This window comes from Macadamia integrifolia, unplaced genomic scaffold (genome assembly GCF_013358625.1).
Source record: "Macadamia integrifolia cultivar HAES 741 unplaced genomic scaffold, SCU_Mint_v3 scaffold876, whole genome shotgun sequence".
NCBI classification, from domain to species: domain Eukaryota; kingdom Viridiplantae; phylum Streptophyta; class Magnoliopsida; order Proteales; family Proteaceae; genus Macadamia; species Macadamia integrifolia.
The window spans coordinates 15,268-41,700 of NW_024870568.1; the positions used below are offsets into that span (position 1 = coordinate 15,268).

At 39.8% G+C, this 26,433-nt stretch overlaps 1 protein-coding gene across 3 annotated transcripts in view; it reads right to left on the reverse strand.

The window, feature by feature from the left end:
* Positions 1-13,640: 13,640 nt before the first annotated feature.
* LOC122070300 (probable arabinosyltransferase ARAD1) overlaps positions 13,641-26,433 on the reverse strand; it is a 15,189-nt gene continuing 2,396 nt past the window's right edge. The window contains exons 3-9 of one of the 3 annotated variants that reach the window (XM_042634423.1): positions 24,162-24,319; positions 23,926-24,073; positions 22,302-22,417; positions 22,074-22,212; positions 15,849-15,959; positions 15,529-15,597; positions 13,641-14,142 (exon numbers count right to left, since the gene is read on the reverse strand). In XM_042634423.1, the coding sequence (XP_042490357.1) occupies positions 14,020-14,142; positions 15,529-15,597; positions 15,849-15,959; positions 22,074-22,212; positions 22,302-22,417; positions 23,926-24,073; positions 24,162-24,319 (864 nt within the window). In that variant the 3' untranslated portion in view covers positions 13,641-14,019. Of the gene's footprint in view, positions 14,143-15,528; positions 15,731-15,848; positions 15,960-22,073; positions 22,213-22,301; positions 22,418-23,925; positions 24,074-24,161; positions 24,320-26,433 lie in introns of those variants that run through there. The other 2 variants (XM_042634424.1, XM_042634425.1) reach the window with 2 other exon arrangements.

Genomic DNA, 26,433 nt, shown 5'->3' on the forward strand with positions numbered 1-26,433 from the left:
TTCTCAAGGTTGTATATTTCCTAAATTGCAACTTCATGTAGGCAAGGTTGGGAGCTAACCCATCGTGGGCATGGAGCATAATGACAGGGCGTCAGGTCCTAGAGTCAGCGATGCTATGGCAATTTATTACAGAAGAGAGGATTCAGATATAGGGAGATAAGTGGCTGCCAACCTTACCAAACTTCAAGCTTTAGTATCCACCCCTTGAGGATTTCCCCTTCCATTTGGTATGTGACCTTGTTGATCAGGATTATATTTGCTGAAATCAGTATGTAATAAATCGATACATACACCCATCTCATTGGGCCATGATATTCGAAATACAGTTGGGTCTTTTCCCAATACAAGACCAACAGGTTTGGGGTGCCTCAAAGCAAGGATATTTCACAGTCAAGAGTGTTTACCATTGGTTGTAATTTATGGATTGCATCGGAAGGGGGAAGAGCATCCACAGCTGAACACATGCTTGGAGAGAGGTCTCCACACTGGTCTGGAAGGCTATATGGAGCTATGATACTTCATTGAAGATTAAGAGCTTCATGTGGAGAGCTTGTGTTGGTGGCCTTTCATTGGCATCAACATTGCACCATTGGCAAATACCATTTGCTCTACTCTGTCCAAGGTGTGGAGCTCATGCTGAACTGCAAATCATAAACTTTTGGACTATGAGTTTGCAAAGGCAGTACAGTTCCATAGCAACTCTCTTATGTGGTACCACAAAAACGGAGAAGTGAAGTTTCATATGTGGATTGATGGCTGGTCAGTTTCTCAGGGCAATGTAAGAAGGAGGCTAAGAAACTTAAGACTTTATGCTCTTTCCTTTCTTCATATATATGGTGTAGACGTAATGACCTCTTTATGCTCTTTCCTTTCTTGATATATATGGAGTGGACGTAATGATCTCATCTTTACACAGAAGAATTGGTCTCCTATGGAAGTGGCTATGGCTGCACAAAAAGCTTGTGCGAAATATTTAGTTGCTCATAAGTTGACTACCGCTGCACAATACCTTTGTACCAACTGTTTACACCTCATAGGTGGATGCCGCCTCCAACAGGTTTCTATAAGCTGAACTGTGACGCCTCATATCAGCAACAAAGGTAAAGCAGTGAGATTGGTTTTCTACTTCAAGATCATCGAGGAGAGCCTTGTGTTGCAATGTAAGCCATTTCATTTGCCATTGAAGCTTCAAACCCTTTGAACCTTTTTTCGTATCCACATTATCTAATTCCCTGGACATCAGAGTGAAATTGGGTTTCAGCTCCTTCAATTTCTAAACTAATTTCTCTGATTCTTCAGGTTCATTCTGCAAAACAATATACGCTAACCCAATATACGCTTACCATAAAGTGGTAGTATATTCCTGGTAGGATAATATTCCACCAATCTTTCCTATCATGTATAATTTCCTATTTCCTATATTGTACAAACCCCAGTAAACTAGGGTAACACTTCTTCTCTATATAATGTAATATTCCCATCATTGAGAGTTGAGCAATATAACACAATTTACTGTATCAATTCCTTTTTTTTATTTTTCTTCTTTTTCTTTTTCCTCTTTGGTTCCCTACTCCCACGAGCCTTCATCCTTAGCCCCTTGCACCTCCCAATCTGTGTGCCCTCTTTCTCATGGCTAGCGACCTCAACCCCTCTCTTTCTCTTGCTGCCACCACCATTGCAGTGGCCACACCTTCACCGCCTCCCTCTCTCTCTTCCCCTCATCACTTCTTTTCTCTTAAACTCACACCCACCAATTTCCTGCTATGGAAAAAGCAACTTGTCCCATTCTTGAAAGGCCAACGCCTCTTTGGCTTTCTTGATGGCACGAACCCATGCCCTGAAGATGCTACTGCCGCTGCTACCTGATCTCAACAAGACTCTCAGCTTATGAGTCTCATCGTTTCCTTTCTCACCGAAGCAATCATCCCTGTTGTCTTTGACAAAGAGACTAGCCATGACATTTGGACCACACTTCAGGATACCTATGGTTCATCCTCCTCCACTAGGTTGATGTCTCTCCACTTAACTCTTCAGAATCTTCGTCAACGAGCAGATGAATCTGTTACAGACTTCCTTCAACGAACCAAAGCCATTTTTAATGAACTGGCTGCCGCAGGTAAACCACTCACCACCTAGGATTTCAATATTTATGGCCTGTGTGGTCTTAAGGAAGATATGCAAGAGATCTTCCCCTCCCTTCTCACATGGACTGTCATTCCCAATTACATAGAGCTTCATGACCTCCTTCTGAGTCATGAAAGCATGCGTACAATTCACAAGCTAGGCCTTTCTGATGGGTTCTCCACTCCTCTTACTGCCAATACCACTCAATGGTCCTCTCCCTCCTCTGGCGAGTCCGGTTCCTCCTCTGATCGTGGCTCCAACAAAGATCGTGAGGGGCATAGCAAGGGTCATGGACATGGTCGCGGCAACTTCTTCTGCACCATCTACCATTAGACAAACCATAATGCAGCAACCTGTTTCTCCCATGCATCTACCCCATCACCCCAGACCAATCCAAACCCCTATTGCCACCAGTACTGCACCCCCCTCTCACCCTTCCTCAACGCATTATGCACATCCTAATCCCCTACTACCAATCCCATCCTACCCACCCATCAATTACCTAACCTGGTATCCTAATACTGGTGCCTTCTACCAGGTAACCCCTGACCTTCACTCCCTATCAACCTATGACACCTACATCGGTCAAGGTCAGCTTTAGGTTGGCAATGGTAAGGGCATTCCCATATCTCATATTGGTTCTACTAGCCTCCCCTCTTCCTCTTCTTCTCTCTTCTTTCGTCTTTCAAATGTTCTCTTTGTTCCTTTTATATTTTCGATAAAAAATTTACACATGAGAATAATGTCTTTTTTGAATTCCATGCTTCTCACTTTGTTGTCAAGGATCAGGTAACCAAGTCAATTCTCCTCTCCCAACCGAGTAACAATGGTCATTACATCCTTCAGGCTCCTCTCCTTCCTTTTGTCAGTATTGCTGAACAGACACCAATTGATGGTTGGCATCATCGCTTAGGGCATCCACATGAGCGTCTCCTTCGACTGATGTTGCGTGATAATAATCTACCGTATTAGTCCACATGGTTGAGTCGAGTCAAATCTATCAGGCTTGCCAACTTGGCAAAGCCAATAAGCTTTCTTTAGGTCCTTCTTCTTCAATTAGTTCATTTCCCTTGGATTTGGTTTATAGTGATGTATGAGGCCCCTGCGCCTCTCTCTCCCCTGAAGAACATAAATATTTTGTAATTTTTGTGGATGATTATTCCAAATATTATGGTTTTATCCTATGGTTCAAAAGTTTGAGGTTTTTCAAAATTTTCTTAATTTTCAAACCTTAGTTGAACATCAATTCTCCCGTAAGCTTAACTCCATTCAAACGGACTGGGGTGGTGAATATCGTGCACTCCTGACTTTTTTCTCTAAAATTTAGATTTGCCACAAGATCTCATGTCCCCATACCCATGAACAATAAGGCTCTGTTGAACGATGTCACCATCACATAGTTGAAACCAACCTTACCTTGCTTGCCCATGCATCTGTCCCTAAGCAATACTAGCGTTTATGCCTTTGATATTGTGGTTTACCTCATTAACCGCATGCCTTCCAGTGTTTCTAACCATGTCACTCCCTTCCAACAAGTTTTTATAAAAAATTTGACTATTCCTTCCTTCACATTTTTGGGTGTAAGTGTTTCCCCTACCTCCGTCCCTACCGCTCCACTCCATGTGTTTTTCTTGACTATAGTCCCTCTCACACAGGCTATAAGTGCCTTGACTTGGCCACCAATCATATGTATATTGCTCGACACGTCCGTTTCGACGAGTCCACTTTTTCATTTTCATATTACTCTGTTCCTGATCCTTCCACTCTCACTCCTGTCTACTCTGTTCCTTGGGCCTCTGCACCCATTCAAGTCACTTCTTTACCGCCTGCCAACCCAGCCCTTTCCTATTCTCCCACATCGCCCTAGCACACCGCCACCCACTCCACCATACTCACCACCCCTCATCTCCCCCATCCCTCTCGCCTCTCCTCTTCATACCCCGGCCCCCACACCATCCACCTCACTTGACCTCCGAACCCACCCTCTCACATCAATCTTTGCCACCACCAGCCCTACCAACCCTACATCCCAGCCATCCTCTCCTTCTCCCCCTACCAGCCTCCAACTTCTCCCTTAACCTGATCCCTCACCCACACACTTTCAGCGCATGCAGCTCAGGCCTAAACCCAATGCCCTCATCGCCACCTCTCCTATCACCACTGAACCAACCTGCTACTCCCAAGCCTCCAAATCTCCTGAATAGTGTAATGCCATGGAAGAAGAGTTTAATGCACTCATTTGCAAAGGCACATGGTCTCTTATCCCACAATCCCCTCATATGAACTTGGAAGGTTGTAAGTGGGTTTTCATAATCAAAAGGAAGGTTGACGGTTCCATCGAGCGCTATAAGGAACACCTTGTTGCAAAGGGGTTTCAGCAACAGGAAGGGTTGGACTACAATGAAATTTTTAGTCCCGTGGTCAAACCTATCATGATCCTATCCAACTTGGCTATTGCAGTCTCCAGAGGCTGGCCGATTCAACAGTTAGATATCAACAATGCCTCTCTCCATGGCATTCTTGATGAAGTGGTCTTTATGGTTCAGCTGCTTGGTTTCGAGGACAAGTCTCATCCACATCATGTCTTTCGTCTTCACAGGTCCTTGTATGGTCTCAGACAAGCACCCTGTGCCTGGTTTCAGTGACTGACTCATTTTTTGCTTCAATTGGGTTTCAAGCTTCACGCACGGATCCATCTCTTTTATTTACCATATGGGCAGCACCTATGTTTATATATTAATTTATGTGGATGACATTCTTTTTACAAGCAGTGTTCCCTCGCAGGTCACCTCACTCCTTCACCGCCTAGGTACAGAGTTATACATTACGGACCTCAGTCCTCTACACTTCTTCCTTGACGTTGCTGCTATCCAGCATCCTCTTGGTCTTCTGCTTTCTCAGGAATGCTATATTGATGATTTACTTAAGTGTTCTGGGATGGTGGATTGGAAGCCTTCACAGAATCCTATGGCAACATCTTCTAAGCCATTTGCTTCAGGGGGTGATCTCTATTCTGAGCCAACAATGTATTGCTCAATCGTTGGTGCACTGCAATATATCACTCTCACAGGGCTTGATGTTAGTTTTGCAGTTAATTAGGCTTGCCAATACATGCATGCCCATACTGAGGACAATTGGAGCTTAGTCAAGCACATCTTGTGTTATCTCAAGGCGAGTTGTTCCCATGGCCTTCTGCTTTAGCCCTCACCCTCTTCCTCCTTGCATGCCTTCAATGATGTTGATTGAGTAGGTAGCTCCACTGATCGTCGCTCCACTGGTGGCTATGCCATTTTCTTAGGCCCTAATCTTATCTTGTGGACACTTCGTAAGCAAAGGATAGTTGCACGCTCCTCCATAGAGCCGGAATACAAGGCATTGGCTGACACATATATAGAGCTCATCTAGTTAGTCATTTGTTAAAGAATTCGGTCTTCCCATCAATGGCCCTCCCATTTTGTGGTGTGATAATATTGGTGCCACCTACCTCTCTGAAATCCCTGTTTTTCATGCACGAACGAAGCACGTCGAGATCGACTATCATTTTGTGCGTGAATGGGTCGCGAATAAGCAACTCTCTATTCAGTTAATTTCCACCAAGGACCAAATTGCTAATGTGTTCACCAAGGCCTTACCCATTGTACGTTTCCAGTTTATGCGTGACAAGCTGAAGATTCAATCCTCTCCATCTTCATCTTGAGAGCATGTAATGACGTATATTGAGATCTACCATTTTGGGTAACCCAATAAACGCTTACCGTACAGTGGTAGCATATTCTTGGTAGGATAATATTCCACCAATCTTTCCTATCATGTATAGTTTCCTATATTGTGCAAACCCTAGTAAACTAGGGCAACACTTCTTCCCTATATAATGTAATATTCTCTCCATTGAGAGTCAAGCAATGTAACACAATTTACTATGTCAATAACTCTCTTAGGTCTCTTTCGAGTTCTCTTGGGATTGTTTCAGAGATTCTTCCACAAAATATTTCGAATTCTCAATGTTGAATGGAAACAACACAAGATTAGGGCTACGTTATTTAGATTGCTCTCTTTAAGCTCATCAAATGCATCGTTCAACTTTTGTAGCTCCGCTGCTACTTCTTCATTTTTCTCCATCATCAAGGATACAAGGTCGTGCTTAGGCAAGAGACCTACCATGTCTCCAGCTAAACAACAACTTGCAAAGCCTTCTTTTCTTCATTAGACTATTCAATCTCCCTCTACAACCATTCTTATATATTCTTTATTGCAGCTCTATCAATCCACAATCCTTTAGGATTTGTTTGGTTAAATAATTCATTGGAGTTTTATTTTGGATTTGGCAATGAGTCCATAGAGAGTATTTCTGTTGAATCATATTTATTTTTAAGATTTTTTGAAAAAATGTTTGGTTACTCATCCTGATTTTTGTGATTCTTTTGAATCACCACTTAAAATGGATTATTTACAAGGTATTTCAAATGAATTAGTATTTCTATGTAGAACCAACTCAAAAAACAACTAAACAATAAAAAAAAATGCGTGCATTTCATTAGAAAGACTTTCTAACGAATTATGCAACCAAACACATCCTTAATCGCTTCCATCAAGTTCTTAATTCTATCATTGATATAAAAAATATTGATTCTATTTGCTTTTATCCTTTTTTGGGAGAAAAAACACTACACATCTAGGTCCCCACGCCTAAACACTACCCTACCCTTGTTTTCAAAGGGCTGTGCAAAAATTATCTTGCCCCTAAAACAGGGGCTACGTTTGGGTGTGGGGAACATTTATTGGGGCTCCATTGGCACTGAGAAAAATTCCTCTCCAATGCAAGAAATTTCCCCATCTCACCACATCACAGATCAAAGGTGGTCCCCACACGCCATGAATAATGTAAGATGAAGTGGGGTCGTTACCTGCAGCGATCTTCCAGTCCAGCCCCATTGTGGGTGTTGTCAGTACCAAAAGAGACGCTCTCATTTATTTAGTTTCATGTGGACTGCAGAGAATCTGTTGTCTGTAGTCACTATAAGTACAGTACTGGTTCTCTATCTTAGTTTGTTTCTTACTTCTGAAGTCTAAAAGTGGGGACTTAAATAATGACTATCCATTCATTCATTGTCAGCTCCACAATAAAGAATCCAAAATCTCTTGTTTTTCCAAAAGCTATATCACAAAACTTCGAAGTTTAAATGTGTTTTGAAAGTTTCAAACCGAAAACCCAAAAGGGCCAAAGGGCCAAAGGGCCCAATACCACACTATGATCTCTCGTTGTTTGTTTCCTCGTGGCCTTATTTTGTTGTTTATTACGTCGAGAAAAGGAGCTTTGTGATTGGATTCCTACGCCCTACAATGTGTTCGCACGTTTGTTAGGTTATTTAATTACGTTCGTGCTCGAATCCTCTCGTGGATCATAACCTTCTGCACAATCTCACACTATTTATTGGATATAGATTTTCATATTCAAAGGTGACTTCCACACCCTTTGGATGATTTGAGATTGTTGCAAAAACTCATGATACAGAAGAGGATCTAGCCTCAAAAGCAATCGTAGTTGTAGCATTATAGACATCCAAAAACAAGTGGAAAAGTGCTTAAAGGTCATGAAATGGTTCTCGGGTTAGAAGGGAGCCTATCTAAAATTTCCTTAAGCTGCTTACAAGAAAAGGGGGAAGAAAAGTTATTCTCAAAGATTGTATCGGTTCTTCAATTGTAGCTACGAGCAAAGTTGGTCTAGGATTTTTGGCCTCATCAATGGAGGCAAAAGCAATTCGAGATATTGTCCTTTTTGGCAAGGATTTTACAACTTACTTCTCCAGTTGTTCTATCAAGGCTTTCAACAAGCTTGAGTCTTCTCTCGATTGGGCTACTAGAGCCATTGTTGAGGATAGTGTTTCGTTTTCTAGGTGGTTTAAATTTGTTTACTTCGTACAAGTTGCTTGCGATTTTGTTAAAGAACCTTCTATTGCATGCAGATTTTCTATTCTCGGTTTTGATTGTTTCAACCATCCTCTTTTCTTGTAAGCCGGAGTTTCTCTTGTGTTGATTTCTTCTATTAAAATTTGTCCCTTTTTTTTTTTCCTCTAACATATGTAACATATGAGATATACCTATATTATACCAATTTTGACCAAATATTAATATAGTGGGAGTAGTATAAAAATTACCAATATATAACTACTTTAAAATAGTGGGGCATATATATGTCTTAGCACATTTTTTTTTTTTTTTTTTTTTGATTCTTTAAGTGAGCCCCAAGGATTTAGTTATTGGTCTCGGCTGATATCAATATAATACTCATCTGCAATCGGATCGACCAATAATACCCATATTTTTCATAAAAAATAGGTTTTTTTGACGATTTTATCCCTGATATCAATATGAAACCTGATCCCAGATCGGCTAGGTCTCAACTAATGCCGATACGATATAACCGATATGACCGATCCAATATCGATACCTAAAACCATGATAAGCTCACATATTATAAGTTTAGGCAAAGTTTTGACGCATCTATTGAAAATAATTACAGCTCTTGAGCTTTTTTCTCCACTCAAAAATCTTAATTTCACCTACTCAATCAAAAGCTTGGATGTTAGGAATTCATAGACAATGAACCGATCCATGCAATTAATAAACAACCTATGGAGCCTAAATGCTAAAGCAGTTTTAACATTTAGGGACATAAAATAGAAGATTGAAATAAATAGCATTGACTGATCTTGTTGGCGTTTGCCAATTCTTGGGGGAGTAAATGCTCCAAGGATTTATGATATTTCTGTACCAACCAACGAACCAATTAAAAATGAAAGTAAGGTGAAAAAGATTTCCGAGAAAAAGAGAATAGCAGTTAGTCTTTACACTTTGAATTACTATCTCATGATAGCAGACGTCCTTGAGTTAGGAAATAGCTTCTCAGAGAGAGAAAGGGGGAGGAGGGGTAAGACTATGTACATTATGATTCTTCCCGGACCTTGCAGTAGCAAGAGCCTTGTGCACTGGATCTCTCTCTCTCTCTCTCTCTCTCTCTCTCTCTCTCTCTCTCTCTCTCTCTCTCTCTCTCTCTCTCTCTCTCTCTCTCTCTCTCTCTTAATGATATAATATAACCATAAGTTCCTCATGGCTGGAAAAACACACAAATGTAGCTAAAAAGTAGATTTCCTTGTATCTCTACATCCAACATAATCTGAATTTGAGTATCTGATTAGCTCTAGATTATCAACATGCTTCTAAGTGAGCATGTGATTATTAGTACATTGAATATATGTTAGTTTTAAACCACTATTTTCAAATTTTTGGAAGATAAAAAACACCTTTTAAATTCTTATGTCTTTCCATATTCATGTGTCCATCTTTCCATATTTTTTTATCATTCCTCTTATGCCTAAAGGAAAGTTTCCAATCAGATTGACCATGGAGAGATAGAAAATCAAGGTTGGACGGATACGGGAATGCCACAAAAGAGATGGTTGCCCGGGATAGATATCATTCACTTGAAAGAAGCACGAGCGTGCCATTGAGCCAGCTTTGTCAGATCAAACAAAACCGTCTTAAATATTCATGTGTCCATCTTTCCATATTTTTTTATCATTCCTCTTATGCCTAAAGGAAAGTTTCCAATCAGATTGACCATGGAGAGATAGCAAATCAAGGTTGGATGGATACGGGAATGCCACAAAAGAGATGGTTGCCCGGGATAGATATCATTCACTCGAAAGAAGCACGAGCGTGCCATTGAGCCAGCTTTGTCAGATCAAACAAAACCGTCTTAAAGCACAAGTCAAGCTCATGATAGGCAATATTTACAAATTCTCACATGACCTTGCATATATTTACAAGTTACACTTGTCTAGAAAATGGTTAGACTTTGTCTCTAGCTACTTCTCTCTAGCTTGTCTTTGAGACTTTATCACTTCATCTTCTTTTTTGCCTCTATCAAAAAAAAAAAAATCACTTCATCTTCTTGAGAGTTTGTCTTCTCATTTAAAAGATTGTATCTCTTCCTTTTCTTCAGATACTTTGTCTCTTCATGTCTTCTTTAGAAGTCTCTCTCTTTTCTTCTTTCATAAATAAAGGGGACCTCTAGGATTTTTGATCACCAAATTCTCTTACGTCATTGTTATTAGTGTGGATTGTAATCTTTAGTCATTGTTATGAATGCGGATTGTAATCTCGGGTCACTTTTTGAGGATTGAAATCTTGCTCTACTTTTGTTTTGAGTGCTTAAAATTAAATTTGTTTAAAGTATTTTACTTTTAGTTTAGCACAACGTGTATACTCGAAGGGGTCTAGTAATCAAGTGCGCGACTAATAGGAATGCTAGTGGATTGTTTAATCTTGGAGGTCTATTCGTAATTCACTCGGCTATATTATTGGGGGTGTCTATGATATTAAGGAGAGTGTCAAGTAGCACGACTCAGTCCGCCTACCATAGTTTTGTTATAGGACCTTCAAGATTTAGTGGAGCAAAGATTGTTTGAAGGCTCAACAACTTGAAAATAAGTATGTTCTCTCAATATTCTGACGTATATTTTTCAACAAAATATCTTCGCACTTTCTTTGTTATTTTCAATCTCAAAATAGGATTTTTCTATAACCCTTCCAATACAAGAAAATTATAGATCACGTATAAAAGCGAGCAGACATATGACTGCTCAATAGAGAATCATATGAGATCATTTGTATTTCCTTTTGTTCCAAATTATTCTTTAGACATTGCTCCAAACTAAGTCTGTCGTCTCTCTCACTTCAACGATAGGCGATACACTTGATGAACAATCCTTCATCCTGAAGTGTTTCATAACTTTGTCAACACATATCCCCTTTGTGACAGTTCTAAGGTCTTATTTTTCATATCGTTGTGAATTTCTATGCCTAAGACATAGAAAGTTTCACCAATATCTTTCTTGTCAAAGTATTTTTTTTCATGTAGCAACCTTAGATCAGTTCTTGTCAAGAGAATGTCATTCAAATGTAATACATACTACAATGATGAAACTGCTTCCCAGTGCTCTTTGTTGGAACTCCAAATGGGAATGGTGAACCTATTTATGCAAAAGCCGGCAAAATCAGAGATGGGGTAGGTGAGGTGAGGTGGTGAGGGGGAAGATATGTGGAGATTGAGGAACTTGAACTTAAGAAATAGCATTGGAGGCGATGGTGGAGTAGTAAAGAGGGAACAGGAGAAAGGTCCTTCAACATCTTCTAATCAAATTGGACCGCATCAGATCACTTGATCCGAACCGGGTTCATCCAAGTCTAATTAATAAAACCATGTCTGATACATGAAGTCATCCAAAGTAGTGGAGTTAACCAATGTGGGATCATTCCCCATTGTCAATAAGAGTCCTCAATTGCCCTATTTGAGTGGCACATATGGAATCTAAGAATCAATAAACTCTAAAATTAAAGGGTTGAAGTATTAAATAATATTATTTTAGCATGTGATTAAACTATTAAATAACATAAGCGTGAGGCTGGCAAATTTTGTTTCTAAGTGCGACTGATCCATTGAATTGCAGTCTAATGCTCATGCATGAAACATCTCCCCAACTTAGTAAATCCCCCTTAGTCAAGAAGGTCCCTTTAAAAGGATTTTTTTTTTTTTCTTTATAAAAGTGTCATTTAGATTTAGATGGTCTCTTAATTAAATTAAAAGAAAAGTTTGTTTATTTCAATGATTCGAAAACCTCGTGTTTATAACATTAATAATGACATTAATGAAACAAGGGCATGCCTTGTCTAGGAACTTTACAAATTAATTATTTCTCTTAACAAAATAGTAAATATATCTCTGTCTCTTTCTTTGGTTCTCACTTGTTACGAGGAGACTACAACATCATAGCATGTTAGATTTCAAACGAGTGGTGGATAATTTAAGATATATAGTGTGATCTAAGAGCTTAATTAAGGATCACTTTGTGGGTTTTATATGATTTTTTTTTTTATACTTAGAAAGTGGGAGACGTTGCATGTGAGATAACCAATGTAGCACATGCTCCCTCAAATGAAACACAAGATCAAGGTATGCATTGGAAACAAGCGTCCAAATCCAATCCCCTTTGAGGATCACATTGACCGAGGTTTTGGTTTGAGTTTTTTTTTTTTTAGGTAGAATTTATTTGAGATTTGAGTAGACAATAAATGTAGATAATTATGCATTGTTAATATATTTTAGGGTGGATTCAATATTAGCAGGGGATCAATAGGAGTGTGTATTGGTGCATCAATATGAATGGATTGATTATTGTCTGCCACAAATGCGGTAATGTGGTGAGCATCGGATGATCGAGACGACATTGAGGATGTTTTCACATATGAATGAAATCTTTTATTTCAGAGGTGGGGTGATAACTTAGAATGCTTTTGTGTCTGGGTGCAAGGGCAATGCAACCAAATAGCTTCCCCCGCCCCCCCTATATTTTAGTGAAAAGAATTTCCAAGCTGCTAGGGTTTCTTATGTGCTTTCATAAATAATTTTTATAATATGTTTTTAGAAAAATGATTTAATTATTCTTTGTAAGGGGGTAGTGTAGTACCCTAGCGGCTTGGTAAACCTTTTTTATACAGAGGTTAAAAGTTCCTTTCACAGCCATCTATATGACCTCCTTTTACAAAGCAAAATGGAATGTGCCTAAATTTTGTGCAAAGATATTCCTAGGTGCTTTGTTCACATGCCAAGCTTCAGTTCAAACATAATTCATCAAGTGGCAAAATAGGACTTCAGAAAAATCTATGAAATGTGAGAGCTAGATAGATAAATATTTCCTTTTTTAAGTATGAAAATATTACTTCGCTTTGCTTTAAATTCCCCTTGCAAGCAAACGGAGCCAAAAGGAAAAATCTTACGAATCTAGTCTTAAAATATTGTTGACCCATTTGTGAAATTGATCATGGAACAATAGCCCAAGAACGTCTCCCCCTTTGACACACTAGTGCTGTGTAATGCCCTTTGCCAATTCTCCTGTGCGTGTACCCCTTTGCTGCATCATGTTTGGTCGTGAAGGCTTTTTTTTTGCAAAAGAACCATGCATTACCAACAGAGATTATTATGAATGATCATGTGTAATCCACGCCATTAGTTTTAGTATTTTAAGGAATTTGATTCTCGGTCAATGCAACTAACTGCTGCTAGGTTTAAGGCCATAAATCGCTCAAGAAATATGAAGACTGCTATATGTGTTTGTTCCATGGTAATCAGCTTACTCGAATCAGAATGAACAGACCCTAATTCCAATTAACATCGAGTTTCAAAACCCTTTTGGGAATCGACCACGAATGCTCTTCAATCTTTATTTTTCATTTTTTTTATCAGTAAAGCAAAAATTAGTGCAACTTATCTTTTGGACCAAATATTTACGAAGTCTTTTGAATAAAACAATACAGATATGTCAACCTTGCTCCTTCCCCCATTTAATTTTGTAGGGTTTTGTGCAGAATTTGACCAATTCGGATTGGTCAATGTAGGCCAATCCTGTGTCCAATTCTGGGATTTTAAAGCTTGGTTTAATTGTTGTCAAACCACATACTTTACAAAAAATGATAAGTATTTTACTGAAATATAAATTCATGAACATTTACATCCACACTGGAAGAACTCCTATTCATGAACTTTACAATTGTTGTCAAACTATTGTCACTGATTTAGCCCATACTATAATTCAATACAACACTCCCTTCCCCCAACATCTTCCCCCCAGAAGAAAAATATGATAAAGGGCAATCTATGATGTAGTAATGCTTCTATGTTCTAAAAGACAAAGATTCCAACCTTTTTTCTTCTTTTTTTCCCCCCTGACTGGCTCATAAGTACAAAAAAGAGGAAAAAGGATATGGCTTTCACAATCGGTGAACGTTTAGTGGCATTGATCACTACAAATTCCTCCAAAATAAAGGCTGCCTGACCAATCAGGATGCTGAGCTTGTGCGGTTTGCACGTCTACAATCACACGTGCATAGGCTTCTAGATTCTTTCACAACACGCTGTGATCGACGAATGTGCAGCTTTATGTTCAACAACTTGCTCGCAATCTGACACCACATGCATAAGAAACACATTAGAATGTAGGGATGAATAAACAAACAAATAGAAGAAAGATTCAGTATATTCTCATGTGGATGGTTGTGGAACAGGTCCTACTGTATTTTTTTCATTATGGAAATAAGGAAAAACCAACACCTTAAGACAGAAAGATGCCTCAGAGAGGGATGGAAATGGAAACCCATTACATGCCTACCCAGTTTGACGGATAAGTAGAAGGGTTTCATAAGTGCGGTTAGGGTCTCCAATAATCATGGAGGGACCCCATCTGTAGGTTCCACCATGGGGGAGTAATATTCTCCAAAGGCACAACCCGATGGTTGAATTTTGCAACAGTTGCCTGGAATAAAACAGTTTGTCCTCTAGTCTTTTTTCAAAAAGTTCTTTTAGAAGACGAGTAAAAAAATGTTTCAAAATAATTTGAAAGTGACTTACCATTATATCATCATTATCAAAACCTGTCATAGTCTGGCATGAATTTCGAGTACAAATAAAATGAAAAAGGAATAAAAGGGCAAAAAATAGGTTTACAACTTCACCAACTTTGGTTACAACAAAATTTTCCCCCCTTCTTCCTGTTAATCCGAGTCTTAATCCATAAACCAACGTTCCCATCCCATGTACTCTACCCAAATAATCTTATTCTCAAGCCCATAGCCATACCACATTCAAAATCCCAAACCAATATGGCTAAAGATAGGACAGAGGTCATAAAAGCACTGTTGAAGCTATATGCCTCATCCATTTAGCCATTAGGAAAGGGTAAAGACTCCCCAAACCCATTAAAAAGGAGGGTAAGGCAAGGCCACATTACCAAATCCACCCTCCTTGTTGCCACATTTAATGTCAAGAATTCTATTAAAGAGCCTCATGTTGCTATTACTGTAGTTATCTCAACTGACATGTTCGTTAGAGACACAAAATACAAGGCTGTGCCCATCAACAAACCAACAGTGAGGACAAGTGGCAGAATATTTACTAAAAGAAGTAAGAACCAATAAAAATATGGTTTCCTAACATAGAAAGTAGAAATATCAATATTAGTAATGAATTAAAGTATTTGTAGAAAGAAAGAAAAACAAATAAATAAATATCACAAATGGCAGTGAATGAATTACTATCAATCAACAGAGAACAGTGCAGCCCCCCATTGCAGAATTTCTCAATGACTTGATTATGGTCCAATGAGCTCGCAACATATACGGTTGCAACACAGAAGCAGTCAATCCCTCAAACCTATCACTGCAGTCATTGAACTGAGGGACTGCTGAACGGAAAAGATTACGGCAAGATCCTCACATCAAGCAAAGTAAAAAAACAATGCAAACAAAATTTTCCATAGTAGTTGAAGCAGAAAGGAGGAGAGAATAACACACCATTCTCCAAGTCAAATCCTCCGGACCAAAAGGTTGAGCTGGACGGGAATAAAGGAAATGCCTCAAGTACTGAAAATCATAATACCAACAGGATGTTTTAGAAGGAAATCCGTAGGACTGTCAGGAAACTAATACGTAACAGAAAATTTTCAAGTTGCAAGTCAGTGGCCTCAGCAACTGAGCAGCAGAAAATTGCAACCACCTACAGTATCAAAAATTGATTAAAAACACAATCTCCAAAGGTTAAATGCTTCCAACCAATTAGTGCTATTATAAAAACTGCAATTCAGCAGGTGAGCTTTCATAAGGTAGTCCCGAACCTTGGCAAGGTTTGCACGCATTTCTCTGATCTGATCAGGACCTATACTTTTGAGAAATGTTATAAGCCAGCCCGGTTGAACAGCATCACTTGAAGAAACAAATAGAGCTATCTGCATATAAGAACAAGCGCAAGAGTCAGCAATAGCCAATCAAGAGTCACCGTCCAAGTTAGGAGTAAGAATAACCAATTAAGAGTTACCAAAATTCATATGATCATGCATGGGTTGGAATACTTGAAGCAAAAAAGAGTACGCTGCCATGCTCCCCCAGGATATCATCTTTGGAACTTAAAACCAAAGGTAAGGATTCTCCAACACCACTAGAATGAGGATTTAAAGCCCCTCAAACTTCAATTGACAAGTTCTCCCCACAAGGATCATGCACTTCAGCACCCAAAAATCAACAAATGAAAAAGTAATCCCTTCGGCAAGCAAGGCTCAAAATTCTAAACGAATTGAAAATTTTAGTGGAATAATTTGAGAAACTTGGTAAAATTTTTGGTTTGTCAGGGTCAAAATCACATTCCCTGGAGAAATTTCAAACCTTGCCAAGCAAGTAATTAAAACTATTGTAATAAAGGGTTTTATGGGTTTTAGGGAAAGTGTCAGTTACCAAACAGACCCTAAGGGGTTTAATGGTCTTTGTAATTCTCTAAAACCTTCTCTCCATTGTTATAAATAAAGATGGCTGATGTCATATTAGACACATGTAATTACCCCATTCAACTTGGTATCAGAACCTTAGGATCCGAAATCCTAAGGGCTCTCCCTCTTCTCCATCGCTTTGCCTCTTTCTCATTTCTCTCTCTCTCTCTCCCAGCGCCTCCTTCATCTGTGCCTCCTCCATCTCTCTTTATCTGCTTCTCTTTCGTGGTGAGAGCTTCTTAAACCACCAAGAGGGTTTCTAGCTTTTCCCCTTGGCTCTCATACTCTCTTCTATAATGATCTGAGAGACCCATAACCTTTTTTTATCACTTGTTCAGGGTTTTCTCCCTGAGAACGTTTTTTCATCGCCGGGATGCTATTTCCCCGCTTGATGCTCCGATCGTCTTGATCTTTGTTGCGATTGGTGCCTCTTATCCTTGTGGTGGTATGTACTGATCACTTTTTCGATTGAGGTCTCTGTTCTAGAGCTATCCCCAAAATCATTTTCTCAGGGTTTTACCCTTTATCGATTTTTAGGTTTTCTAGCTTTTTCTGATTATTTTGGTGCTTTCTCTATCTTCAGCTAGTGTCTCTTCTATTTGCACAACCCCCTTGAGCAGCAACCATGTCTACCATCTCATCTGCTTCTACTGGCGGAGACACCACGGCATTTCCTACCTTTCCTCCTTGTGCTATCAAGCTTGATGGCACAAACTACCTTATGTGGTCATGCTCGGTCTACATCTCCATCAAGTCTCGTGGCTATTGCGAGTACACTGGAACCACGAAGCGTCCACCCATCGGAACTGAGATTGACAAGTAGGAGCATGCCAACTCTCTAGTTATGGCCTTCTTTGTCAACTCCATGTTGCCACAGCTTTCGCGTGGCTATCTCCTCCTTCATTCCGCTGCGAAGATCGGGAAGTCTATCCAGGATATTTATTCCCAAGTAGGGAATGATGCTCAAGTCTTTGAACTTTGCCAGAAGGTTCGTGATTTGAGGCAAAAAGGGCTCACTGTGTCATAGTACTACTATGAGTTGCGGTCATTATGGGCTGAGTTGGATTTCTATGAGGAGTATACTCCTTCCACCGCTGAAGATGTCACCAAGTTTCAGAAGTGAGAAGACAAAATCAGGGTCTATGACTTTCTGGCAAGTCTGAATGTAGAGTTTGATCAGTTGCAGTCAAAGGTTTTGAGTCGTGACCCCTTTCCTACCTTGGATCAAGCCTATGCTGTGATCCAACTTGAGGACAGTCGACGTACCACTATGCTTCCTCAACAAGCTGCCACTCCTATTGAGAGATCTGCACTTGTTTCTGGCACTCAGCCCCTTAGTGCAACCCCATAGTCTGGTGGCTCCTCTGCTAGGACTCCAATGAAGTGCGATTACTATGGAAAGAGCGTCACACCAAGGAGCATTGTTGGAAGCTTCATGATTGTCCAGCTGATACATCTGGAAAAGGGCGAGGGAAGGGTCATGCCGATACTTCTGAGCAGGCTAACCATACTGAGAGCCCTGACTCTGACTTTGCTATTAGCTCCTCGGTAGCATTGCTATCATTTGACAAGCTTGATGCCCTTCGACACCTCTTGACACGTCTAAACTCTCCTGCACCTGCCACTGTGAACTCTGCTCATTCCACTCCTTCTGGGTCAGGTATCTCTTTTTGTGGCCATACTATGTCTGTCCCTTCTACCCCTTGGATTATAGACTTTGGGGTTTCTGATCATATGACAGGCCACTTGTCTCTTTTTTCACAGTACACTTCGTGTCCTGGTAATGGTAAGGTCAAATTGGCTAATGGGACTTATTCCACTATTCTGGGGAAGGGTTGTGTTGGTTGTACCCTCTCTTTATCCCTTTCTACTATATTGCATGTTCTTTCTTTTCCCACTAACCTCTTGTCTATTAGTAGTCTTACTTCCAGTCTTAATTGCAAAGTCACATTTTTCCCATATCATTGTGTTTTTTAGGATCTGGTGACAGGGGCAACGATTGGCTCTAGTAGGGTACGTAGTGGCCTGTATCTGCTTGATGATGACTCGGCATTGGTCTCAAGTCAGGCTATTCAAACATCTTCTACGTCACCTCCCATCTCTGAGCTGCTGCAGTGGCATCGTCGGTTGGGACATCCCCCTTTGGGAACTTTAGCTAGAGTTTTTCCTTCCTTTAAAAATTATAATTCGAGTTAGTTTTTTTGTGAGGTATGTGTTTTGGCCAAACAAACTCGAATCACTTATTCTATTTCTGAAAATAAAAGTGCCACTCCTTTTTCATTGATACATTCTGATATTTGGGGTCCATCTCGTTATATGTTTGTCAATGGTTATCGGTGGTTTGTCTCTTTTATTGATTGTCATTCTCAAACTATTTGGGTTTATATGATACGAACCAAGGGCGAGACCTATTGCTTTCAGCAATTTCACCGCATGGTTCAGACTCAGTTTGGTGCTACCATTAAGATCCTTCGAAGCGACAATGGCCGGGAATACTTTGAATTGTCCTTTCAAGCTTACCTTTCCGATCATGGGATGATTCATCAGACTAGTTGTGTGGATACTCCAGCTCAGAATGGGGTTGCTAAGCATAAGAATCGTCACCTTTGTGAGGTAGCACGCTCTCTTATGTTTGAGATGCATATTCCTCCCCAGTATTGAAGCAACTGCTGCCTTTCTTATCAACCGAATGCCTTCTCGAGTCCATGCCTTCGCTCCCCTCTGGATCTTCTCCAAGGTTCCGCTGCTTTTCTTGTTCCTCCTAACGTATTTGGTAGTGTTTGCTATGCTCGCGATCATCATCCTCATGAAAAGTTTGATCCTTGTGGTCTCTGATACATTTTTCTAGGATATGCTCCTACTCAAAAAGGCTATCAGTATTTTCATCCTCCTACTCGGTGTTGATTTGTGACTATGGATGTTGTCTTTTATGAATCTGCGTCATACTACACTGTGACACCTCTTCAGGGGGGGAGTCTCCTTCCACTGTGGGAGATGTGCCGCCGTCTCTTGAAATTGTTATCCCTGCAAGTATCTTGTTTCAGAGGGAGAGTGACACTCTTACTTCTCCTATTGTGCCTCAGCCAGAGATACGTGTGTATAGTCGCAGAGAGCAGACTCAGACCACTACACATCCAGCATCTACCATACCATGCCAGTCGTCCCCTCTCGAGCTTGATCTTATCCCCTTGGACCCTGGTAATTCTCCTTCTCCAATTGATCAGTCTCTTGACTTGCCCATTGCTATTCGTAAAGGCATTAGGTCTTGTACTTTACATCCTATTGCTAAAACTGTTTCTTATGACTCACTCTCTCCTTCCTACTATAGTTTTGTGTTTTCTCTTTTCTCCGTGTCCATTCCTCATACCTAGCAGGAAGCGAGTGCAGACTCACAATGGCAGGCAACTATGGTTGAAGAGATGCAGGCTCTGAAGAAGAATGACACGGGATATGGTGTGTCCTCCCTCACAAAAGAAGACAATTGGGTGCAAATGGGTCTTCATAGTAAAACAGAAGGTTGATGGTACAGTGGATCGGTACAAGGCAAGACTTGTTGCCAAAGGCTTCACACAAACTTATGGGATTGACTACCAGAAGACTTTCCCTCCAGTTGCTAAGATGAACACAACTTGTGTTATCTTGGCTTGCGTCGCCAACTTAGATTGGGATCTCTAGCAGTTAGATATGAAGAATGCCTTCCTTCATAGGGAACTTGAGGAGGAAGTATATATGGACATTTTTCCTGGGTTCACTTGCTCCAAAACCCAAGGGAAGGTATGCAAGCTGAAATGTGCTCTGTATTGGCTAAAGCAATCCTCTCATGCTTGGTTCGGACGTTTCGATAAGGCTATGGTTGCTACAGGTTACTCTCAAAGCAATGCCAATCACATTCTGTTCATCAAGAAATCTAGCGGGAAGATTGCTATCCTAATAGTCTATGTAGATGATATTGTTGTTACTGGTGATGATCTGGCAGAAATCTCTCGCCTCAAGAGATACTCGAGTAAGGAATTCGAGATCAAAGACCTAGGACAACTTCGTTACTTCCTCGGCATTGAAGTTGCCAGGTCTTCTCATGGGATCTACTTGTCTCAATGGAAGTATGTGCTTGATCTTCTCTCTGAGACAGACATGTTGGGGTGTAAGCCGGCAGACACTCCAATTGAAGCTAATGGTCACCTGAGTAGCAAGGAAGGTGATCCGGTAGATAAGGGGAGATATCAGAGATTAGTGCGGTTGATCTATCTCTCATACACACCCTAACATAACATTTGTCGTCAGCCTGGTTAGTCAGTATATGCATGATCCCTACTCGACTCACATGGAAGCTGTGTTGTGTATTCTCCGGTACTTTAAATCTGCCCCAGGACGTGGCATCCTTTTTTCTCCTCATGATCACCTTAGGGTGGAGCCCTTCACAAATGCGGATTGGACAGGTTCCCCTGATGACCGCAGGTCTACTACTGGTTATTGCATATTTGTTGGTGATAACCTTGTTACATAGCATAGCAAGAAGCAAGCCGTGGTTGCCCGTTCAAGTGTTGAAGCAGAGTTCCGTGCTATGGCACATACCATTTGTGAGCTCCTACGGCTTCATAGTCTTCTCATTGATTTGGCTGCTCCTGCTATCCTTCTTATAAAGCTCTTTTACGACAGCAAATCTGCCATTAACATTGCTCACAACCCCGTCCAGCATGATCGAACCAAGCATATGGAGATCGATCAACACTTCATCAAAAAGAATGTAGATATGGGCCTTATCAGTTATCACTGTGCCTTTTGTTCCCAGTAATGAACAACTGGCTAATGTATTTACTAAAGGTCTTAGTAGTACAATGTTACATCCTATTATCTGCAAGTTGGGCATATGTGATATCTATGCATCAACTTGAGGGGGAGTGTTGCAATAATGGGTTTTATGAGTTTTCGAGAAAGTGTCAGTTACCAAATGGACCCTAAGGGGTTTAATGGTCTTTGTAATTCTTTAGAACCTTCTCTCCATTGTTATAAATAAAGAGGGCTAGTATCATATTAGACACATGTAATTACCTCATTCAACTAAAACTTAAGGAACACATGATGCATGCAGAGATTATTTAATTGGTTAAAATTTTTCTTGGATAAAAAATGGTTATAAAATTTATTCCCAATAATTTTCGAACTTCTTCATAGATTTATTTTTTTAGAGCCATGAGGAAGAAGAAGAAATACGGCAAGGGAGAGGAGCAGCCAATATGCATATTGGCAGTCTCCCTCCATCATATATTTATAACAAGTAGATCCAAGTACAATCATATGTGGAATAGGAAAGACAATCCTAGTCTAACTCTAATTTAGGAAACTAGAGATCTAGTCTTATTAGGAAATTAAACAACCTAATCTAACTTGGAAAGTAACTAAGATAATCATGTCACGATGGGGGCACTCCCCCTATCGTGGACACATATTCCAACAAAGTATTTTTAGCAGATTCCATTTCCTATTGCCAAACTAGATTTCCCTGTTTAAACCTATGCTTTTTCCCCATCCAATTACTTTTTCTATCAAGTGAAGATACAAGCTTTGGAGATAGATATATACCTTCCTGTAATCTAGAATTCCTTCAAAAGGAAGTTCCAGCTCATCGCTGACTACAACAGGGATACAACCACTGACAATAGCATCGAACATTCTAGCAGATGATGGAGTATCGCCAGCAGGACTTAGGCAAAAAATAGATCTGGCATCCAAAAAAGCCGTCCATTAATATACATGAAGTACTCAAACAAATTTGCATTGAAAAATGTTAGAATTAAGTAAAACTTTTACTTGCGCATTCCATCCTGAGCTGCTTTTTTCCCATCCTCTCCAGCAGTTCCCTCAGCTATAGAAACACCCTCTACACCATTAAGTTCTGCCCCAAGTTTTGCACGAATCTTTCCCCCCTGACAACAAGGGAGAAAAAATGAAAAAAAGGATTTAGCATGTAGAAGACAACAGACAAACTATATAGGATGTGAACAGTACTCCAGCCCACATGGAGGACGCCATGCAGTAGGATCCATTTGTCATAACCTACATCTGATGCATGCAAGGGGAAGCCAGAACCAATATTCAAATGGATCCTCATATAAGGATATGTTATGTCAACAACATGAACAAGCAGATGATCACCATCAATAGATATAATGTAACTTATCCCCCCCAAAAAAAGAAAGAGAAATCAATAGATATCTTGCAGGAACACTTGTATCCTTGAGACTTTCCAAAAGGTAAAATTTTTCTTTGGGCTACCATTTTCCCTTTTCCTTTCCTTTTTCACATTGGATAATCCAAAACAAGAAATAAATCGATACCATCATCTACATTCAGCTAGTAGAAATTTCCCAAATGGGTTCCACCATATGGTAAATCCTGACTCATGCAAACTCTAATTTTTATGTCATAGCAAGGAGGAGGATGGCTTCTCCCATCCTGCTATGAAAACTATCCAGAAAAATCAAACTAGAAAATTGACCTCATACTAAAGCAAAAAATTACGGAATTTAAGTTCACTTTACCACAATCTGGAAGTGAAAGAAATAGTTGTTTGCTTACAAGAATATCAACCAATAAGAAAGTTGTAGCACCTCACCCTGTACTCAAAAGGACATTTCTTCAGCACAACTGGCATAGAGTCCTATCACAACGGACTGTGGATGTGCATAGCAGCATCAGAAGCAGTAACTTAACCACCTAGGCTGTTTTTTCCCTCCCCCTTCTTTTAATGCATTTATTATTCACCCAAAAAAAAAAAACCTTGGCCACCTAGGCACTACCTACACAAAGGCTAATTTCAAGACTAGTTGGTAGAAGGTCATAGTGGATTGTTATGCTCCCAAGATCACACCTGAGCAAGATTATCAGCCAGATGCTTAGCTGTTTTTAATAATCTAGATAATTTTTTACCACTGTAGCACATAAACTGTGATACTTGTGTCATTTGTGAAAATATGCTTAAACAAAGGATGGCTTTTATATCATTCATTCGACAAAAAAGACCTTCATAGTTCATAACAAACACGATTGACAATTTTACATAAGCAAGATATTTAAATTTATACGTGCAAACAATAATAAGCCTAAATAGCATGGATCCCAAGTAGGGTTCCTTCTAGGCAGAACACATTATAGAGTAACAGATGAATCACTAATCAATAGCAGTTAGCAGTTAGCAGTTAGTAGTGTAAGTCTAGGATGGACAATACAGCCAAAGAAGCATGTAGGTCAGCTGATCAATAAAGTTTTAGTAACCTAGCCAACTGCAATGACCTATATTTGACCATGGTTTTGAAAACCACGCTTCTGACATGCACATATTTCTCTTTCTTCCAGAAGTCTCAACATAAATAACAAAATCGACATATACAATCCCAAGGAGAACCATCAGTGATTTTTGGCCAGACATTCTTACAGCATTTCTTTTAAGCCTCCCACGGAAAAAGAGCAGAGTGGTTCTCTTTGATTCACTTTCTGCAAAGCATTTTGCATCACATACTTCGACATTTGGGACATATGGTAGAATAACGTCTTTCTCCAGCCAAACCTGACCAGGCTTGTACCTAAACATTCACAACCAACAACTTTAAGCAGCTAAATCAGGTAACTATACTCTAAAAATTTGCACAAAGCATCAATTCAGATCATAACCAGTTTCCCGTGGAATCCATATCTGGCAGAAGCCAAATCGCTTTCTTCATAAACCTACGTACTGTCTTGAATGACCAAGGATGATGAACTGGAAGTATATGGTCCCTTCCTTCAGATCTCTTCCATGCAGGCTGGTCTGTCACCCACTGCAAAGCCTCCTGCATCCATAAAGAAATGAATATAAGAACTCTAAATCTAGAAATTTAATGTTAGAAATCACAAATTGCATCAACCTGATTCAATAGTTTGACAGCATCTGCAATTACAAATTACGTGATTAACATCAAAAGAACAAATAAGTCCAAAAGCTAACTTGTTCTTGCAATTAAAATATTTGAAGTTTACAGGTTGCAAAAGAGTACCAAAAGAAGCCGTGCAGGGGTTAGGAGCCCTCTAAATGATTATGCAAAGGGCTCAGCCATCAAGTTTTCCCTGCAGGAGATTACATGAACCATAACCTGCATAAAGTTTTACCTGCAGTAGATTCCATGAACCATAACCTGCATAAATTCATTTTCCTGATGTTACTTAAGAGTTTTCTTTTTCACTTCATTTTTGCACTGGTTTTCTGGGAATCCTAAGACTACCTGTTTGGGCCCAGTCGGTTCATTTCTCTACGATGATATGATAGAGATGCTAATCATGCTATGGCATAAGTTCTACCTAACAAGTGTCTCTAGTCCCATGATCAGGTTTTCCTAGAGTGCCATTACTAGAACTAAGAATGGCACTATAGTAATAAACATGCTTACATTCAGTTTCCATTCACCTTGTACAATATTTCAAGGAGCCCAATCAACACAGCTGTAATTCTTCTCCATATCTAGCTCGCAGACGATTCTCGGTAGCCCACATTAAATCACAAATAACACAATCATTTGCAATCAACACATTTTGAAGAATTTCTCAGTCTACCATAAAGCTACCTTGAAAGAGGAAATAAAATCGCTTCCTTCTTACTTATGTGATGAGAAGTGCTATATGAAAATCACACCTTTTCTCGATTGGAATACAGATAGATCAGAAATGCCATCATTGAGGCAAACAATGCAATAGCTTCGGTACAAAGCTCCTCTCTCAACCAAGTGACAACACTTGTGCTAGCAACTTAGAACTCCCCTCCCATTAATCTGGTTGAAGTCCCTAATAACTCAAACACCATACTTTTCTGAATCTAAGAAACAAATTTAAAAACTACATTCTTCCTCTGGTGAGGCATATTCATTAACTAGGTAAAACTTTCTAAAGATCATTACCAATATAAAGCATAGGAAAGTTATCCCCGCCAAAACTTTCTGTCTTTTCATCCCATTAAACTGCCTACAATGATGCCTTATCAGTGAAAGCTCTCTCTTCCCCAATCATAATGAGAATCAGGAATTCACCAAATTCCAGTCCATCCAGACCTGCACAATAAGCGATCTTCAACTGATAGGAATTCCTGCAGAAAGTCTGTATGGCTGATCCCACTAGAGCATGCTCTGCGGGTTGAATATCTAACCCAAACGAACAAAAATAGAATCTCTCCTACCTTTTGCACAAGCAGCTTGTAGGAGAATACTGGCATACTTATCGAATACTGAATCAATCCTGCAATTGTGGCTCCAGGAAATCCCTTCCATGGGTGTCATTCTTTTGAATTATTCAATGGGATCCTACTCAGATATTATTCAATGGGGGACCTACTCAGATACCCAATTCTCCACCAAGAAAGCATCTTTATCCTCCGCTTTTTCAAGCTCAGCCATGACCCAAATGCATGCCCATTTCTAAACTTCACCTGCTGAATTCCTCCTCAATTCGTAGGTGGGATTCAGGGATGGCAATAGGAATTATATGATATAGAATTAGCATATAAAATGATATACATATCTAGTAAGTGCTAAGTATATCAATACAAACACTGAATCCAAAAAAGAAGACAATCCATACACAAGTTATGCGAGATTGAGAGAATAGCATTTTGGCTGGAGCTCAATTGGCAGCTCAAGATCCATAGGAATCAGGGCACTCTTCCAAAGTTTAAAATCAACACCATAGTTCAAGGTGTCGCCTAGGAAACAAGGCAGTGAGCACCTTATCTGCTGTCTAGGTGTGTAGACCTGTTTTAGCGAAAAAAATATGGGAAAATAAAGAAGGAAAAAGTGGGAAAGGAGGAAGAAGAAAAAGAAGAGGAAAAGAAGAAGCAATTTATAAAGCACAGCGGAAAAGGGTGAAATCAAAGGACATTACTTGAATGCTATGGCAGGTACAAGCGAAGAAATTATCAAAA